At 46.0% G+C, this 18454-nt stretch overlaps 1 protein-coding gene across 1 annotated transcript in view; it reads right to left on the reverse strand.

Moving 5' to 3' along the window:
• Nucleotides 1-1620: 1620 nt before the first annotated feature.
• USP35 (ubiquitin specific peptidase 35) overlaps nucleotides 1621-18454 on the reverse strand; it is a 79027-nt gene continuing 62193 nt past the window's right edge. The window contains exons 11-16 of the mRNA XM_027848355.1: nucleotides 18009-18102; nucleotides 16489-16595; nucleotides 12088-12598; nucleotides 11665-11739; nucleotides 10258-11025; nucleotides 1621-5714 (exon numbers count right to left, since the gene is read on the reverse strand). Coding sequence (XP_027704156.1) covers nucleotides 5541-5714; nucleotides 10258-11025; nucleotides 11665-11739; nucleotides 12088-12598; nucleotides 16489-16595; nucleotides 18009-18102 — 1729 coding nt within the window. The 3' untranslated portion in view covers nucleotides 1621-5540. The remainder of the gene's footprint in view (nucleotides 5715-10257; nucleotides 11026-11664; nucleotides 11740-12087; nucleotides 12599-16488; nucleotides 16596-18008; nucleotides 18103-18454) is intronic.

Raw genomic sequence — 18454 nt, forward strand, 5'->3', positions numbered from 1 at the left:
CTCATGCAAATGGTGGATAGAGCTTGAGGGCCCAGCCACCATCCCAGAATCACACACCTCTCATGTCCAGGATGCTTGACACAGTGACCCAGGGAGGTAGGCAGTGCAGGTATTATCCCCGTGGTTCAGAGGAGGAGACCACAAGGCCCAGAGAGTCGAGGTGATCTGCCAGAAGACACACAGCCAGAACACAAGCCCAGTCCAGTATTGCTGCCTAATACATAGCTCAGGATCATGGACAGAACTGGAAAGGGACTTGAGAGGTCATCTGGTTAACCCCTTTATTTTACAGATGAGGAAACTGAGGCTGAGAGAGGTTTCAATTCAGATGGGGAAACTGAGGCTTATTCAAGTGACTTGACTGGGCTCAAATTTGCACTCCACTGCAGACTGATGTTTGGCCAGGTTCTGTCCCTGTCCAGAAGGTAGCAGGAAGCATCTTTTGGTGTCCCAGTGCTGAATTCTCCCCTACTTGAGATCCCTCAGAAGAGCTCCCATTCTCTCCCCTCCCTTTCTTATCAGATATCTTACTTAATCTCCCACTTCTTGCCTGTCTCCAAGACTTCACTTTCAGTCTCAGCTTTGGTCCCGCCAACTGTGTGCAGTTAATCTTGTGTAATCATCTCACCTCTCTGGGTCTCTGTTAAATAAGTACTCATTCTATCATGATTTGTGGTTTACAAAGTTGAAGTCAATAATGCAAATGGCATCCCCATTTTACAGATGACAAAACTGAGGCTCGGGTGAGCTTATAGAATGTCCCACTGTCCCTACGTATCAGAGCCAGGAATTTTGACTCCAAGATAGTACTATTCCTCTTTCACTGAAGAGGGCTGACTCATCCCCCAAACTTTCTTCCATTCTCCTTCCCTCTTCCCTTCAGCTTGCCTCTACTGGGGACAGTTAGAAGAGAATGCTGTGGTCAAGACTGAAGGCATGAGGAGAGAGAAGGGAAATGCTCCTCCTTGGAAACCTTCCCAAGTTTAAGCCTCAATATTTCCTCAGCCCCAGGGGATGAGGAAGAAGATGGAGGAGGATAATAATTTTCCTGAGACTGCTCAGGGCTGTTTACCTAGTCCAATATTGCCAGGCCCCAGCCTGGGAGTGATCCCACCATTGCTGTCTGGCAGGTTGAGGGGAAGGGAAGCTGGAGAAGCAGATCCACTTTACCTCACAGCAGAGACTTTCTGTACAAGTGAGAAGAGCATTGGGTTTTGAGTCTTAAGGTGAGGACACTGGTGACTTGCCTAGGGCTCCTATCCTACCTCTGATATTAGCCATGTGATCATTTCTTCAGAATCTGTTTCCTCTTCTGTAAAATGAAGACAATATTAGTCCACACTCAGGACCTACTATCTCCCTCCCAGGACTGGTAGAGTGTGGCAGAAATGTACATATAATCAGTCAAACTGCAGTTTCACCCCTAAGAATTTGACTTCACCTTGCTATCTGAGAGTGGAGGAGAATAATTGCTCCCCCTGCCCAAAGCCCAGGAGCACCCTTTCTCCTAAAACTTTACCCAGGGCAGCTAGGTGGTAAAGTGAATAGAGCACCATCCCTGGAGTCAGGAGGACCTGAGTTCAAATCTGGCCTCAGACACTTGACAGTAGCTGTGTGACCCTGGGTAAGTCACTTAACCCCAATTGCCTCGCCAAAAACAAAAAAATTTACCCCTAGGAGACTGTACCCAGTATCTTATTAGTCACAGACCATCCTGGTGAGGGAAAATGACTTACACAAGTCACACCATCAGTGACAAGAGTCAGATTTGGGACCCAGCTCAGGAATTCCTGGTCTAGAGTCTGGCTCAAATGCCAGCTCCATGGCCAAGCTGTGGGGTCCTCCTCCCAGGCCACTCAGGCAAGAGAAATTAGATTATAGGAAGGAAGAAGTCACAGACCCAGAGGATCTCAAAACTGGGTTCAAATCCAACCCTGCTACTTGGGTGAAAGTGTGATCTTGGGGAAGTTACTTCTGCCTCCAACCCTGTTTTCTCCTCAGTAAAAAGGCGGCCTTGGACTAGCTCAGCTGCAAGGCCCCTTCCAGCTTTAACTCCTATGAACTTCAGAGACCACTTACTTCACTATCAGAACAAGAATCTAACCTACAATCCTGACACATGGTCATCCAGACTCTGCTTCTGATGGGTGATGCCCTAGCTGAGACTGCCCTTAAAGCACCTAGTCCCCAGGCTCCTTTTCTCACCCTCACACTAAGCCTATGTACATGTCATGCCTCCCATCCCACTCAGCTCCAATCTTCTATGGAATAGAAGCTGCTTGAGGGCAGGAGCTTTTCTTTTCTTGCATTTTGAATCCTTGCCTTGAGCACAGGATCTCCCCCAGATCAGAGCTTTTGATAAATGTCTGTTGAATGAGGTACTCACTCCCTACTACCTACAGCCCATTTCACTTTGGGGCAATTCCCCTCAATAATGAAGGGATCCTGTCTGGTGAGGGGAGTTGGGAACAACTTTCACATTGCAGTGAAACCATGATTTTATTTTTGTATGTCGCTGTCCTTGGGAAAGCAAAACCAAAAATTGGGTTGTGGGAAACCCAAGACTGGGAGCTAAAGGAAGGAGAATGGGCTGCCCATCTTGGGGAAAGGGGGTTCCCAAAGCTGTCTCCCCCTATCGGGAGAGGATAGTACCCTCCAGCCAGTGCCTCCCTCCAGTTCACTAGCTATTCCTCCCCCTCCCCTTGCAGTTACTTTAGCTCTGGACTCTCACCACTCACTTACCTCAAACAAACAAAATCAGAGCTTGCTAGGCCTCTGACCTAACCCCCAAAGCCCTACCTATTTTGTTATTTTTGGTGAGGGTTTTGTTGGTTTGAGACTGAGTACCCCCGAAAGGGTCCAACCTCAGCAGTGATCTGCATAGAAGGTATGACTTGCTGATTGCTTTCTGACCTAAGTCAGTTCACTTCTCCCATTGGCAACCTGGTGGTGCCCCTCCCAACCTTGGGGGGCTGGGAGGGGAGACAGGGACCCAAGGACAGGCTCACTCCATTGGTGCCAGGCTTCCTCTGGGCACCTGGTCAGCTTTATCCCTCCTGCATCTCAGAACTCCTGAGTTCAAGCAATCCACCAGCCTCAGCCCCCTCAGTAGCAAGAGTGCCACCTGTCCCAGGTGAACCCCTTATTGCTATGCTAATGGCTGATGATGGTGGCTCACTCATTCTGTACTCCGGCTTTTCCCACAACAACCCCTTGAGGTTGGGAGATGAGGACACCAAAGATCAAAGGTAATGTGACTTACCCAAGGTCCCATATGGGGCAAGTAACAGAACTGGACCCTCAAGTCCTGTATGCATGCTAAACTAATAATATAAAATGCTCCCCAATTTAAAAAAGATACAAGGATCTTAACATGGGCAACTCTAATGGGACTAATCAGGCACCATAATGAGCTGGTAGAGGGCACTCTCAGATCAACCATTTCTGAGCCTCAGTCTCCTCATCCACAAAATGGGGATAAAAACATACCACCAATATGACTAGGAGGTTGTAAGGATAAACTGAGGCTGCATGGTTTAGTGAAAATGCTGGGTCAGAGGATCTGGGTGTGAATCCCAGCTCTACCTGTGAGTACCTTCTGAGAGTCCCTCTCCCTCAGTTTCCTCATCTGTAAAAAGAGATTGGACCAAGGTCCTTTCAGCGCTCCCTCTCTTAGGACTAGAGTGGTCTCCGGGGTCCCTTCCTATGGTCTATTTAACCTCCTACGGTCTAATGGATGTGAAAACATTACAGAAATATAGCTACCACATCCAGAACAGAACCCTTTGCTGGGTCACCACTCCTCTCTCCTAGCTGCAAAATGTGCTACTCTCTTAGTAAATTAAACAGCAGTCATGGGTAAATCAACCACATTTCAACCACGGCCAAGGGACCAGGCCCAGGTTGAGTCTTTCCTGCCCTACAGAAGACGGAAGCAGCGGTATAGAGGTAGTATAGAGGTGAGTGGGCAAGGTCACTGCCCATCGTACTGTACATGCAATTGGCAAAAGCTGGCAAAGAATCCTGGCTTTGCTAACCATGACCTTGAGCAGGTCAGATCCCTTCTTGAACCTCAGTTTCCACATTTGTAAAATAAGGGGGTTAGATTGGATGAATTCTCTAATAGCTCTAAATCTGATTGTTCTATAATGATCCTATGACCACACTGAGGCCTCCAGAATGAATAAGTTAATTAAATTAAGTGCTCTGCTGAACATAATAGAATAGGCTTAACCACTGGGGTATCACAGACACCTCTGGCAATCTGGTGATGCCTACAATATTCCCCCTTCTCAGCATCATGCTTTTAAAATAATTAAAGGAAATGCTAAATTCAGTGGTGAAGGCAAATAAAGATGTTGGGTTTTTTTCCTCCATCCAAGTTCATGAACAACCTGAGCTCTATCCATGGAGCCCTAGGTGGGGTGGGGTGGGGTAGAGGAGGTCTGTGGGTCCCAGGTTAAAGATACCTGCACTAGGGGAAAAAAGAAAGGTTATGTCGACACCCACACTCCCTCACCCATTCTTCTCCATTCTATGATCTCCCCAATTTTGAGAGTTCAGAGTGTGTTATCAGGGAATGATGACCTTTTTTGTGAGTGATAGGGAAGATGAAGGGGAGAAAAAGGAAAAGGGGTAAAGAGGCAAATGCTGCATGACGGCAAAACATTAGAGCCGTGAAGGTCAGTGATGCCTCATCTCCCCAAGCCTGATCATGTACTTTTGTAATAGAATATAACTGTCACATAAACCAGGCCCAGGGAAGGAAAGCATTTGTCTTTGACTGGTCACCAAATATGTACTTGAGTCAAAGCATTATTACTGGAGGACCCTGAAATAGCCGTTATCACCCAGCAGGCATTTCAGTGAAATCAATGAGGATAGAAATTTATGTGGCATTTGAACGGTCTTTCATGTCTACTAGGCTTGAGTACTCTCTCAAAGTCAGGTCCTGATGACCCAGCTCCTAGAGCCAATTGACCAGAAGCCCATACTCCCATGGGCCCTAGGCTGGGCCTGTACCATTAACCTCTGCCTCTACCCCCTCAGAAAAGGGTCAGAATCTCCTCCTTACATGCCCATCCTCTGGAAGGTATAGTCAGAGAATCTCAGAGCTTGAAGGGAGTTCAGAGGTCATCTAGTTCAACTTGTACCTGAATAGAAACCCCCTCTACAATGTCCCCAACAAGTGGTCATCTGCCTTTTGTTCGCATATCTCCCATGATGAGGAACTCACTCCCCACGGAGAAGTAGCCCGCTCCATGATTGGACAGCTCTGAGCTGAAATCTGCTCTCCTTGACTTTCTCCCATTGTTCCTACTCCTGCTAGGAAGCTAGGCGAGGAAGGACAAGTCTGCTTCCCATATCTGAAGACAGGACCCTGTCCAACCTAGGTCCTCAGTTGGTATGGTGAAACCTCTGAGCCCACCCTGTCTTGTCCTGCTTAAGGAAGAAGGGGCCTGAGGTGGCCTTGCAAGGGAAGGGGTATCACAGAGCAGGCTGGGGACTAGGAAGAGTGCATGGGATTGGGGTCAAGACCCCTAGAAGACAAGTCTGTGGAAGGAGCTGCCACTGCCTCCAGCAGCTGGGTCACAGCCCCCTGGGGAGCCTTCGTCATCCTCATCCTTGTCTTCATCAAAGTCCCTCCCCCAAGGGGGAGATTTGGGCAGCGCGGAGATGTAGGCTGATCTGCTCCTGGCTTCCTTTTCCTGCTCCTGGAGACAGAGAGAGGGGTTTCAGGTAAAGGGGGTGAGAAGGGAAAAACAGAAGCTCAGGATCAGGACTGGATGTCAAGGATGACCCCAGAAAAATAGGAAGTCAGGCAAGATGGTCACAGAATCAGAGCCACAACTAGAAGCCTTGGTGTTGGGGCAAACAGCTCAAGACATGTCCTTGGGCAAGCCATCCAAACTGTGCCTTCAAATGAATGTTGTAATTTATTTGAAAATAACAAAGGAGTAATTAAGATAAATTCGGTCAGAGGGGAGGGAGAATCAGTAACTCTAGTGACATCTTTGCTGCTAGAGTGCATGTGTTTGATTTTTCATCTTTTAAATTTTGGTGCCTTGTGGCAAAGCCCTCATCACCCCACCTTAGTTATGGCTCTGTACAGGATCAAGAGAACATTATTAGCATAGGATAAGGCCTTAAAAATCATCTAGTTCAGGGGTAGGGAACCTGAGGCCTCATCCTTTTATTATGGGGATCTGTTCTGTAAAGTTTGGATTCAGTCAAAGGGCCACACTTGATGACCTGGAGGGTCACATGCGGCCTTGAGGCTGCAGGTTCCCCACACCAGATTTCTAGTTCAACCCTCTCATTTTAAACTGAGGACCAATGTGGGGAAGTGATTATTCATGGTTGCATAGCTAGTGAATCACAAGGCCAGGAAATGACTTCAAGGAAAATAATTGTCTAATGGTGGAATTTCAGGCAGCAGGGGAATGGGAGGCAGACTCTAGTTATAGAAAGAGCGTGTTTCATTTTTTGAGGTGGTCTTTACTGTACAAATGCCCCTGATTCCCCAGAATAGCTCTTAAATTATAGCAGAAAAAACCAGAAATTCAAAATACTAGGATTCATTCTAATTCCAGGTCTGTCCCAACCCGGCCTGAAGCTTAGGTAAGCGGTGACTATAAAGTAGCAGGAATGAATGTTTAACAAACACACCAGAACTTGCGTGTCCAAGGACAATGCGAGGATTCCAGTGCTGGATGGGAGCACCGAGGGCATCCTAGCCTTGATGCGGGAAACAAGCATCAGGTGACCCAAGGGGCTGGACAGAGGCCTGAAAGCACCAGAGGCTCTCAAGTCCACTTTCAAGTTCCGCCTTCTCCCCGAAACCTTCCTTGTGCCCAGGGTGGCATGACAGGAAGAGTCCTGGGCTTGGAGGTGGAAGACCTTCGAGATCCATAACTGCCACTTACAGCAACTATGTGGCATAGTGTATAGAGCTCGGAGTCAGGAAGACCCGAGTTCGGCTCTGACCCCAGACACTGGCTGAGTGCCCCTGGGCAAGTCATTTAAATTTCTGTCTGCCTCAGTTTCCCTAACTGTAAAATGGGGATAATAATAGCACCTACCTCACGTGGTCGTTGCGAGCATTACAAGAAAATATTTGTAAAAATGCTTAGCACGATACTTGGCACATAGTAGGTAATTAATAAATGCTTATTTTCTTCCTATTTGTGTGATCTGTATCTGACTACTATAAGGCCCCTTTCTGGGCCTCAGTTCCCATGTCTAGAATGAGGAACTAATAATACTTGCATTCCCTAGATCACAAGAATATTTGTTTTTGTTTAGTTGTTTTCAGTCGTGTCTGGCTTTTTGTTTTTTTTTTATAGGCAGTTAGAGTTAAGTGACTTGCCCAGGGTCACACAGCTAGTACGTGTCAAGTGTTTGGTCTGAGGCCGGATTTGAACTCAGGTCCTCCTGACTCCAAGGCCAATACTCTATCCACTGCACCACCTGCTGCTCCTGTGTCTGACTCTTCATGACCCCTTTTGGGATTTTCTTGGCAGAGATACTAGAGTGGTTTGTCATTTCCTTCTCTAGCTCATTTTACAGATGAGGAAACTGAGGCAAACAGGGTTAAGTGACTTGCTCAAGGTCATACGCTTACTTCGTGTCTGAGGCTGGATTTGAACTCAGGTCTATTCTGACTCCAAGGCTGGCACTCTATCCACTATGTCACCTAGCTGCTACTCATAGGAATATAGTAAAACTCAAAAAAGCTATAGAAATGGGGAGCTGTGGGCCAAGAACTCTGTCAGAGCTTTGCAAGGATCATAGTGTCTGACTTCCTCCTTTTACAGATGCCCCAAAGACCAGATATATTAAATGTCTTTCACAGTTGGCAGAGCCCTTCTTTGATCGGACTGTTTGAACACCTCCAATGACGGGGAGCTCACTCCCTTCTGAGACAGCCTGTCCCATTGTTGAGCATCTTGGATTTAGAGATCTTCATTCTTTTGAGCTCAGATCTGCCTGTTTTAAAAGAGGACCCATGGCTCCTAGTTCTACACTCTAGGGCTAAGAGAAGATCATCTCTCAGTCCTGACCCTGGCCCTTCCTGCCTGCAGGACTTGGGGACACCACAGAGCAGGCTCTTTTAATAACATCTCCAGCCACGAGATCCCAGCCCCATCATCTTCATCTTTGTCTTCCAGGTGTCACCTCCTCCATGAAGCCCTCCTTCACCCCTTCCCTCTCCCCATGTATTCACTCTCTCTCCCTTGGCTGCTCCCTCCCCTCCCCCTCCCCCCAAAGCAGCTGTATTAGATTTAAAGTTTCTTGGACAGAAGAGCTGCATTGTCCCTTTTTGATTCAAGATGTAAAGGGGCAGATTTTCCCACGTGACCTCTTGCGTGGCCCAGAAAGCAATTCCTAAAAATGTTTCCTAATACAGTCCTAATAAATCATAAACAGGGCTGTCTGGTTGTGGATTCCAAAGGGGCTGGCATGGTGGGGTAGAAAGAGGCCTGGACTTGGAAAATCTAGTTCAAAGAAAAGATCTGGTGGGGCAGCTAGGTGGCACAGTGGATAGAGCACCGGCCCTGGATTCAGGAGGACCTGAGTTCAAATTCGGCTTCAGACCCATAACACTTACTAGCTGTGTGACCCTGGGCAAGTTACTTAAGCCCATTGCCTAGCCAAAAAATAAAAAAAAGATCTGGGTTCAAGTCTTACCCATCCTTAATGACCCTAAGTCACTTTGCCTTAGTTTGCCTTACTTTCCCCTGCAGTGAAATGAGGGAACTAGACTAGAATAGGGATCTTTTGCGTCATAGACTTCCCCCACAACCATATTAGTCTGGTGAAACCAATGGGTACCTTCTCAAAATAATGTTTCTAAAGATAGAAAATAAAATACATAGAGTTACAAAAACCAAATGTATTGAAATATAGTTATCAAAATATTTTTTAAAAACAAACTCATGGACCCCAGGTTAAGACCCTCTCATCTTTAAAGTTCCTAAATTTATGATCCTAGATCACACTTATTTGATCACCTAGGTTCTAATCACAATGGCTCTTGACTATCTAAATGAAAAAATTATCAACTCTGGTCTTCAAGGGTTTCTGCAATCTAGTTCCAAGTTACCCTTCAACACCCTGTGTTCTCCTGAAATTAGAGAACTTTCCATCCCCTTTTCTCATGCTGCTTTCTCCCATCCCTCTTGGCTGGAGCAGTGAAATTCTCCTAGACCTCATCTTCATCTGGTGAAGACCCTCCCTTCCTTTAAGGTCCAATTCATGTAGAAAGTTTGTCCTATTGGGCAGGTTTAGACCCGCCTGGATACAAATGGGCAGACTCATCGACCAGTCCTCGGTCTCCATGCAAAGGGAATGGGAGAGATAGCTGATTTCAGTCACTTCTTTGCACATGTGCCCACTGAGAAGGAGCTTTGCAGGGAGACATGTTCTCTGTTTAAGAGGACACAGAAACGCGTTGTTCCAGAGGACCACCTAAGAGGCAAAATGGTGAAATACAAAGATCCCTGACTCCCAGAAGACTCCTGGTTTTAGTCTCAGCTGTGCCATTGACCTGTTGTATGACGAGGACATTCACATGACATTTCTTCTCTCTGGGACTTACTTTCATCATATAAACGAGGGAAATGAATGAGAGGGTCTCTATGGTCCTGTCTAGCTTTAATACTCCATGTTCTCTTTTCTAACATTCTACATTCTAAGGTCCTTTCCAACGCTAGTGTCTGATATTCTAACATTCTGTGTTCTGTGGACCCTCTGATATTCTATGTTCTGATGTTCTAGGATCTACCATTCTACGGTCCCTTCTGTTACTAACATTTTATGTTCCACATTCTAACCTTAGGTTCTAAAGACCCTTCTGGCCTGAACATTGTGTGACTCTCTAAATAGCCCCCTCTCCTAAGGGCACTAAATTTGGGACAGATTTTATTTTTAAATCATTTAAATACAATGTTTAGGGGAACACAGCTATTGTACAAAGCAAGGCACAGCTGTATCTGTGAGGTGGTCCTGGCAAGCTTCACTTCAAATATAAGATGCATGGGGTCAGGATAGAAGGAGAGTAGGAATGTCTGTAACTTCCCTAGAGGGACATAACAGCAATAATAGTTACAAATCACTCCCACAGTGTGGATGGTCATAACCACTCTGGGAGGGATGCAGTGTAAATCACAATATTCCCATTTTACAGATAAGGGTATTGGAGACTCAGAGTTAGAAGGAAGGCCCACCTAAGTGTTTGGGGCCTGCTCTGCTCACCTGCAGGTAAAGAATGTTGTCTTTAGATATGGCTTCAATCAAGTCTTTGTGCAGGGCTGGTTCACTGTGGGGTCTGGGTGACCTGGGTTCTGCTCTAAGCCCCTCTCTGGCTCGCTGCCTGTAGAACAGCACATAAGCTGTGTCCTTGGGAAAGAAGGAGGTGACATTACTGACTGACTCGAAGGAGGAGAAGGAGACCCGAGTGTCATTGAACAAATACCACTGGCTCTCCAGTCCTGGGGGCTTTTCAGCAGATGAGAGACCGGTGGACCCTGGTGAGTTGACTGTGGCTGTTTTCCCTTCCCGGGCGTAGCAGTAGTAATGGCCGCTTTCCGAAGAGATGCCCGAGTGCACCACAACACTGCAGAGGTCATAGGCTGCACAGACCTGGCCCTGGTCCTGCTGGGGGCAGCCGCCTGCCATGGGAAGCCGAAGGAACAGGGGGATGGAGACGTTGTCCAAGATCTTCTTCCGACGCATGGTCCGTAGGTCGAAGGAGAAGCGCAGAAGGGTGAGGATGAGGTAGCGGGGTCCCTTGCTCAGCTCAACCACCTTCTCTGCATCCTGCAAGGAGGCACAGTGCTCACAGTGATAGCGGTTCTCGGCCGTCAGCGTCTCTGGTGACAGGAAGTAATTGAGAAGATCTGGGACTGACCGAGAACCCTCAGGGCCACACATCTGCTCCCCACAGGCAACCCCCGGGTTCCCTCCAGTCCTCGGACCTAGGCAACCTTCCTCTTCTTTCTTTTTCTCCTCCTTTTCTTTCTCCTCTTTTTCCTTTTTCTCCTCTTTCTTTTCATCCACCTTTTTCCCCTTCTTTTTCTCTGCCTTTTCTTTTACTTCCTTCTCTTTCTCCTTTTTTTCTATTTCCTTTTCTTCCTTCTTTTTCTCCACCTTCTCTTCCTCCTTTTGCTCCACTTCCTTCTTTTCTTCCACCTCCTTCTCTTCCTTCTTTTTCACCTCCTTTTTCTCCATCTCTTTTCCTTCCTCCTTTTCCTCTACCTCTTTCTCACCTTCCTTCTTTTTCTCGACCTCCTTTTCCTTTTCCTTTTTCTCCATCTCCTTCTTTTTCTCTACCTTTTCTTCCTCCTTTTTCTCTACTTCTTTCTTTTTATCTACCTCCTTCTCTTTTCCCTTCTTTTTTTCCAACTTTTCTTCCTCCTTCTTTTGCTCCACTTCTTTCTTTTTCTCTCCCTCTTCCTTTTCCTTCTTCTTTTTCTCTACCTTCTCTTCTTTCTTTTGCTCCACTTCCCTCTTTTTCTTCATCTTTTTCTCCATCTCCTTCCCTTCCTCCTCCTTTTTCTCTACCTCCTTTTCTTCTTCCTTCTTTTTCTTCACCTCTTTCTCTTCCTTCTTTTTCTTCATCTTTTTCTCCATCTCTTTCCCTTCCTCTTCCTTTTTCTCTACCTTCTTTTCTTCCTCCTTTTTCTCCACCTTTTCTTCCTCCTTCTTTTGCTCTCCTTCCTTTTTTTTCTCTTCCTCCTTTATCTCCACTTCCTCTTCTTCCTTCTTTTTCTCCACTTCCTCTTTTTCCTTCTTTTTCTCCACCTCTTTATCTTCCTCCTCCTTTTTCTCTACCTTCTTCTCTTCTTTTTTCTCCACTTTCTCTTCCTCCTTTTTCTCAGCCTTCTTCTCTTCTTCCTTTGGTTTCTCTACTTCCTTCTCGTTTTCATTCTTTTTCTCCACCTCCTTCTCTTCATCCTTTTCCTTCTCTTCTTTCTCCTTTTGATCTTTCTTATCTGCCTTCTCCTCTTTTTTCTCCCTCTCCCCCATCTTCTCCTCTTCCTCCTCTTGCTTCTTCTCCTCTTCTTTTTTCTCCTTTTTCTGAGCCGTCTCGTCCACATCTTCTTTCTCCTCTTCCTTTTTATCATTGTTCTCTTCTTTTTCTTTCTTTTCCTTTTCATCCTCTTGTCTGAAGTTGCCTCTGTGCCCTCCGGGTTCCTTGAACCCAAGGATCTCAATGCTCACAACTGGGGGCAGAGCATCCCCAGCGATACAGTGCTTTCTCTGTCTCCGGGCCCCCTCAGTGCCTGTGGCTTGGGTCTTGGCTGGCGATGGAGGGCATTGGACCCTGCCATCTTCCACTGGCAGCATGACAGAGCCCAGGCGACGGCGACGGCGGTCATGGGGTGGAAAGGCCAGGGAGAGGTCCGTGAATGCTTCCTCTCTGGTGGAGACATTAAGGCAGCGGAGACAGCGGATGCGTGTCACAATCTTCCCACCAAACATTTTCTCTACGGCTGTTGGGCTTGGGCTTGGATGTTCCTCTGATGGGGATGGTGTGTTTGACTGTTTGAGCTTCTGGCAAATTCTCTTCCCTGTTTTCTCTTCTTCGTGCAATCTGTAGCAGGATTGAGGAAAGGAGGGCGTGCAGAGAAGAAAGACATACACCATCAGCACACAGTATCTGTATGCATATACACATGTATTTCAACCTAATCACGTATACATTCATACACTCACATGTGAATACATATAGGTTTGAATTTATGCATGCATATATGCATACATGATATATATATACACACATTTATACATGCACATGCATGCAGGCATACGTGTACATGAATCATAAGACCACACAGTTATAAACATCTTTATGGTTTCAGATGGCCTTATCATATTGTTTCAATGTATCTTCACAACAAGACTATCAGACCCATTTTATAAATGTGGAAACTGAGGCTCAGACAGAGAGAGAGAGAGGAAGTGATTTACCTAAAGTAGTAAGTTTCAGAGTGGAATTCAAATCCAAGCCTCTGAACTCCTAATTCTGTGTTCTTTCCACCTACCAAAGCCACCTCTGTCACATATACACACTTGAGCTTTCAGATAAATATACATATTCCTATAACTGGATACAGACAAGAACACAGAGTTACAGAATCTTAGAATATGAGAGCTGGCAGGGCCCTTAGAGCACAATCAGAGAATGGGAGAGCTGGGAGGGATGGACCATAGAGCTCATCCCCTCGTCTTCATTTTACAGGTGAAGTAACTGAGGCTCAGAGAAGGGCAGTGACTTGCCAGGTACTGGTCCAGGTTCTGAAGCTAAATCTTCAGACTTCCAGTCTGGGGCATTTCCCGGTCTACTGCCTTGTACCAGCATATGCACAAACATATTTACATATCCACAGATAACTCCCTTATACACATGCCTGTTCATAGACATGCAGATAGAAATGCTATATACATAAATGCACATATAATGCATACTCATTCACATCCTGAGTTATTAATTACATATAGCCATTCAGACGCACACACAAATATATTCATCTTTACATAGTCACACTTTTAAACACACACACATACACACACCAAGTTTGACTGAGCATTAAATATTCGATTTTATCTATCTAAGCAAAGCCAGTCTCTGGAATTCTACTTTTTGAGTTCCCTCCTCACCACTTCCTCCTACTTCCCCCTAATTCTGTTTCTCAGAATTGCTCCAGGCCCCTCCCTCACTCTCCTAATCTCTCTTCCACAACCCTTCCATTTCTCTGAGGCCAGATGCTCACTCTTTCACCCTCAACACAATGGGCCCCATGATCCAAGCACTTCCTGAACCTGGGAGAAGATCCCCAGCAAGTCAGGCTGCCATGGCCCCTACTCCCCTACCCTAGTCGGATCTATCCTGATCTATCAGAGAATAATCTCTGAATCTGAAGGGACCTCAGAGCCGGCTGAGCGAGAATCCCTTTTCCAGGATCTCCCAATGGCCATCCAGCAGTTCACTGAAGCAAGGGAGGTCTTACGCAGCACCTTCCATTTTGGACGGGGCCAATTGTTAGTAAGTTTTTACTTACACTGAACCAAAATGTGCTTTTCTGCAACTTGATACATCTAGAACTAAATAGAACCTTAAGGTACAGCTATTCCAATCTTCTCATTTTATAGAGTCCCAAAGAGGAGAAGTGATGTGTCCAGAGTTAAATAAAGTGTTAACAGCACCTATCTTCCTACTCCAAATCCAGGTGCAGGCCTGAGGGCCTGGTACAGGTCCTCACTATCATTATTTTTTTTTCATTCATTTACTTACTTATATTATTTCATTATCATTATCATCATCATTTATTTATCTATTTATTTAATTATATTATTTCATTATCATTTTTTAAAATCTACCCTGTAATCTACCTGGCATACGTAGATTTTTTTCTGCTTACATCTGGAGTTTGCCTCCTGGTATTTTCTAGCTTGCATTCAAATCCAGTGCTTCTAGCTCTGTCCTCTGGGCCCAAGGAGAAGTACAAATTGATCAGAGACTACAAGGCATTTATCCCATCTGCCCTGAGTCCTCTCTTTTTCAGACTAAACACCAGCAGTTCTTTCATCTGATTCATGCATGGTCTGAATCTCCGGTCCCCATACTATCCTGGAAGTTCACAAACCTGTGGACAGGTTCTACCTGTGACCCTCTGGGATCCTTCATCACTCAGCTCAGCACCTCCTTCTAAACGAGGCCGTTTGTATTCCCCTAACTGTTACTGTTCTTCCCCTTTCCAAAATTACTTTGTATTAATTAATTAATTCATATTAATTACTTCATATTACTTTGTATTAATTTGTACATTTTCCCTCTCAATAGAACACTGGCCCTTTGAGGGCAGGGACTATTTCATTCATGTCTTTGTACTTCCAGCACCTAACATGGTACTTGGCATGTGGTAGGCACTTGATAAATGCGTGTTTATGGATGAACAACCAACTTCTCCTATACCACAAGTCCCATGAGGGCAAGGACAGCATTTTATTTAGCTCTGTACCTCCCTCAGGGCCAAGCACATGGGTTTGCACATGGTGTTTAATAAAGGTTTATTGAATTTAAACACAAGGATCTTGTGATCTCCCCCTATGGATTTCGTAAACCTGGAAACGTTATGCACATGGGAGTCTTTATTACAGTTATCGTCATCATCACGAGCGCTTCATGTATCCACAGTCACATGGTGGGGTAGATGGGGGCTCATTCCGCCAAAAGAGATCATAATCCCTCTACCCTCAGAAGATGCTTTTTGAGAGCTGCAGAGACCCAAATCCTCTGATGATGAGACTGTCCTCACTAAGCCAGGATGGTCCTTACAAAACAGACATAGCCCATCTCTGGGCCCATAAGCAAAGCCTTTCCAGTTGGAAAAGAGGTGTCAGAGTCGGTCCTCGGGCAGCAAGAGCCCAGTGTCACCTCCACCCTATGAAGCAGCATCAGAGCTGGGCTTTTGTTGAGGATTGCAGTTATCAATGTTACTATATTCCTATTATTACTGTATTGCTATGAGAAAGGCATGGTGGATGGAGATTTAAAGTTCAGAAGATCTGAGTTCAAATCCTGATTCTGCCATGAACTAGCTACGTGGCCAAGTCAAGTCACTTAACTTCTCTCTGAGCCTCAGTTTCCTTGTCTTGAAGATGGGAAAAATAATCCCTGTAGTACCTACCTTTATTGTGATAGTCCAATCAGATAAAGCATATAAAAGGCTTCTCCATGTTCCAGGGATCAGTTATTATCAGCGTTACAGCATCTTTCCCTTATTCTCCCTCAGCTCAACAAGGATCCTACATACAAGTCTCATTGCCTAGGCCTTTATAGAATGAGTCAACATTTATTGACTCTGAGCGGTGCCTTGGGCTAGGTGCTAGAGGAGATACTGAAAGAAATAAGAACGCATTCTCTTGCTGATCCATTGGAGGTTCTACCTGGTTCTGAAAAAGAGTCCCCTTTCTCAGGAGGCTATTTCAGGAACTTGAAATTTTGAAATTTAAGATGTTTCTCCTGATGTTTAACCCAAGACCCTCCGGCTGCAATGGGGGCCATTGGCCTTGTTCTATGTTCACTAGTCAGAGAGCACTGCTTGCCAACACTCCCACTTCCACCTTGCATCAATCCACAAGGCCACCCTTGCTCTTCTCCTCTGGATAAATTAAACCCAGTTCCTTTTATTTTTAGCATAAACTTACTCCCCAGCTCAGGAAGAGGTTTTCCTAGAGAGCCCCCAGTATGATGGCAGCCAGCTGGGTCAGAACCCATGACTTCTGACATTTCCTCACAGAGCTGAGATGCCTGTCTGTCTGTCTGTCTGTCTGTCTCTCCTTCTCTGTCTCTGTGTCTCTCCCTCTCCCTCTCCCTCTCCCTCTCCCTCTCCCTCTCTCTCTCTCTCTCTCTCTCTCTCTCTCTCTCTCTCTCTCTCTCTCTCTCTCTCTCCCCCTCTCCCCCCATGACCTTTCCCTTACCGATCCAGCAGATACTTCAGATACTCAGAGCAGTCCTGCTGAGCACCGGGACTGAACCAGGGCGTCCAGGAGGCAGACAGGAAGCTCTCTGGAGAGACAGCAGGCCGCTAGCAGCAGGGGAAATAAAAGAAAGAAGGTCTATGAAACAGGGTGCAACTTGCCAACTCCCTGTGCTCCAGGGACCAGGCCCTCTGCACCCCGCTCTCCCTCTTAGCCATCACTTTCTTCTCTATGTCCTTAGGAGGAAGTGTAGACTAATGCAAAAAGCATGGAATTTGAAGCCCCAGCTTTGCCACTTCTACTCTGGATGAAGCAGTGTGGGGCAAAAGGAGCTTAGATTTGGACATGGCCAGTGGGTAAATCTGTTTTGCTTAAATACCCATATTTGTTATGAGTGTTTTCTTTCAATTATTCAATGTTGGGATGGTAAGGAAAAGAAAATATTTACTTGTTAATTGGAAAAAAAATAATAAAATTAAATTTTAAAATAATTTAATAGGACAAAAAGAAATTAAAAGAAAAGAAAAGCATGGCCAGGGGTGGTGATGCATGCTTGCAATCCCTACTGCTGGGGGGGCCGAGGCTGATGGATCACTTGAATTTGGGAGTTCTGAGCTGACATTCTGTGATTCTGTCCAGAGGGCAGAACTGGGAGCAATGAGTCGGCACAGGGGGTCGGATCCCCACTGGATGGAGGGGAGAACTTGAAGCTGTCTGTTTGAAAACAGAAAGAAGGGCTTGCCTCAAGAGACAATTAGTTCCTTGTCACTAAAGGTCTTCCGTCAGAGGTTAGATGGCCATTTATTGGGAATGGTGTAGACGGGATCTTATTTAAGCATGGGTTGGTTTCCTTCCCACCCTGAGATCCTATCACTGGCCCATTCCATTGCTCTTCAGATCCAGAGGGTGGAAAGGAAACAGCAAAAAGGTCCAAGTCTCACATCTTCCCTGACCACATTATCTCTCTTCAACCTTACTGCACACATAGCAATTAATCTTTTTAGCTAATTAATCTAATTAATTTATTTACACAATTAGCATCTTACACAGCTTCCTCATGCTGGAATTTCCACGCTACCTGCAGCCAGCTCCCTTCTCTTGGTGAGTTTCACCCAAGGCCTCCATTTTGTAGGGGAATGGGGCCGGACAACTTCCATCCCTCTTCTTGTCTACCTGGCCTTCTACATCATGCTCCTGGGCTCTGGGTACCTTCTCTCCTCTGACCCCCTGACTTTCCGCTCCCCTTTGTGTGTTGTGTATTTTCCCATTAGAATGTAAGCTCCTCAAGGGCAGGGACTCTTTTTCTTTTTGCTTGTATTTTGATCCTGAGGCTTGTCACCTATTCCCAGAAGTGTGAATTATAGGCCTTCCCAGACCAACTCAGCTCATCCCACTCTCTCTCCCTCTTACAAACTATACTGTATGTCTGTATATTTGCCTAGTCACTGAGCACGTCCTGCAGGCCTCACTGCTACCTGCCTCTACCCCCAGACCCCAGGAGTGGGGAGAGACATAGTCACCTGGCTGTGCTCGAGGAAGGCAAAAAGCCACTGCAGCTTGGTCATCAGGGGCTGAGAATTGTCTTCAGGAAGATGCAGAACACAGTGTCGGAAGCTCGAAGCAAGCCAGAGACACACAGGTTAGGTTAGAGATATATTGGGGATAGCCTGGTAGGAGGGCCCATAGATGGAATCACGAACATCAAGCACTGTCATGTGGAAACAGCTTTCAACTCGTTCTGCTTGACCCCAGAGAGCAGAACTAGGAGTAATGAGTGGGTAGCAGCTGCAGGGAGGCAGATTTTGGCTCAGAGGACTTTTTTTTTTTTTTTGAAACAACCAGGGTTAGGTGACTAGCCCAGGGTCACACAGCTAGTAAGTATCTGAGGCCAAATTTGAACTCAGGTCCTCTGTTTGGTAGAACATAATACAATACATTGTGCCACCGAGCTGCTCCTCAGAATTCT

Source organism: Vombatus ursinus, unplaced genomic scaffold (assembly GCF_900497805.2).
Source record: "Vombatus ursinus unplaced genomic scaffold, bare-nosed wombat genome assembly UNPS02005659.1, whole genome shotgun sequence".
Taxonomy (NCBI): domain Eukaryota; kingdom Metazoa; phylum Chordata; class Mammalia; order Diprotodontia; family Vombatidae; genus Vombatus; species Vombatus ursinus.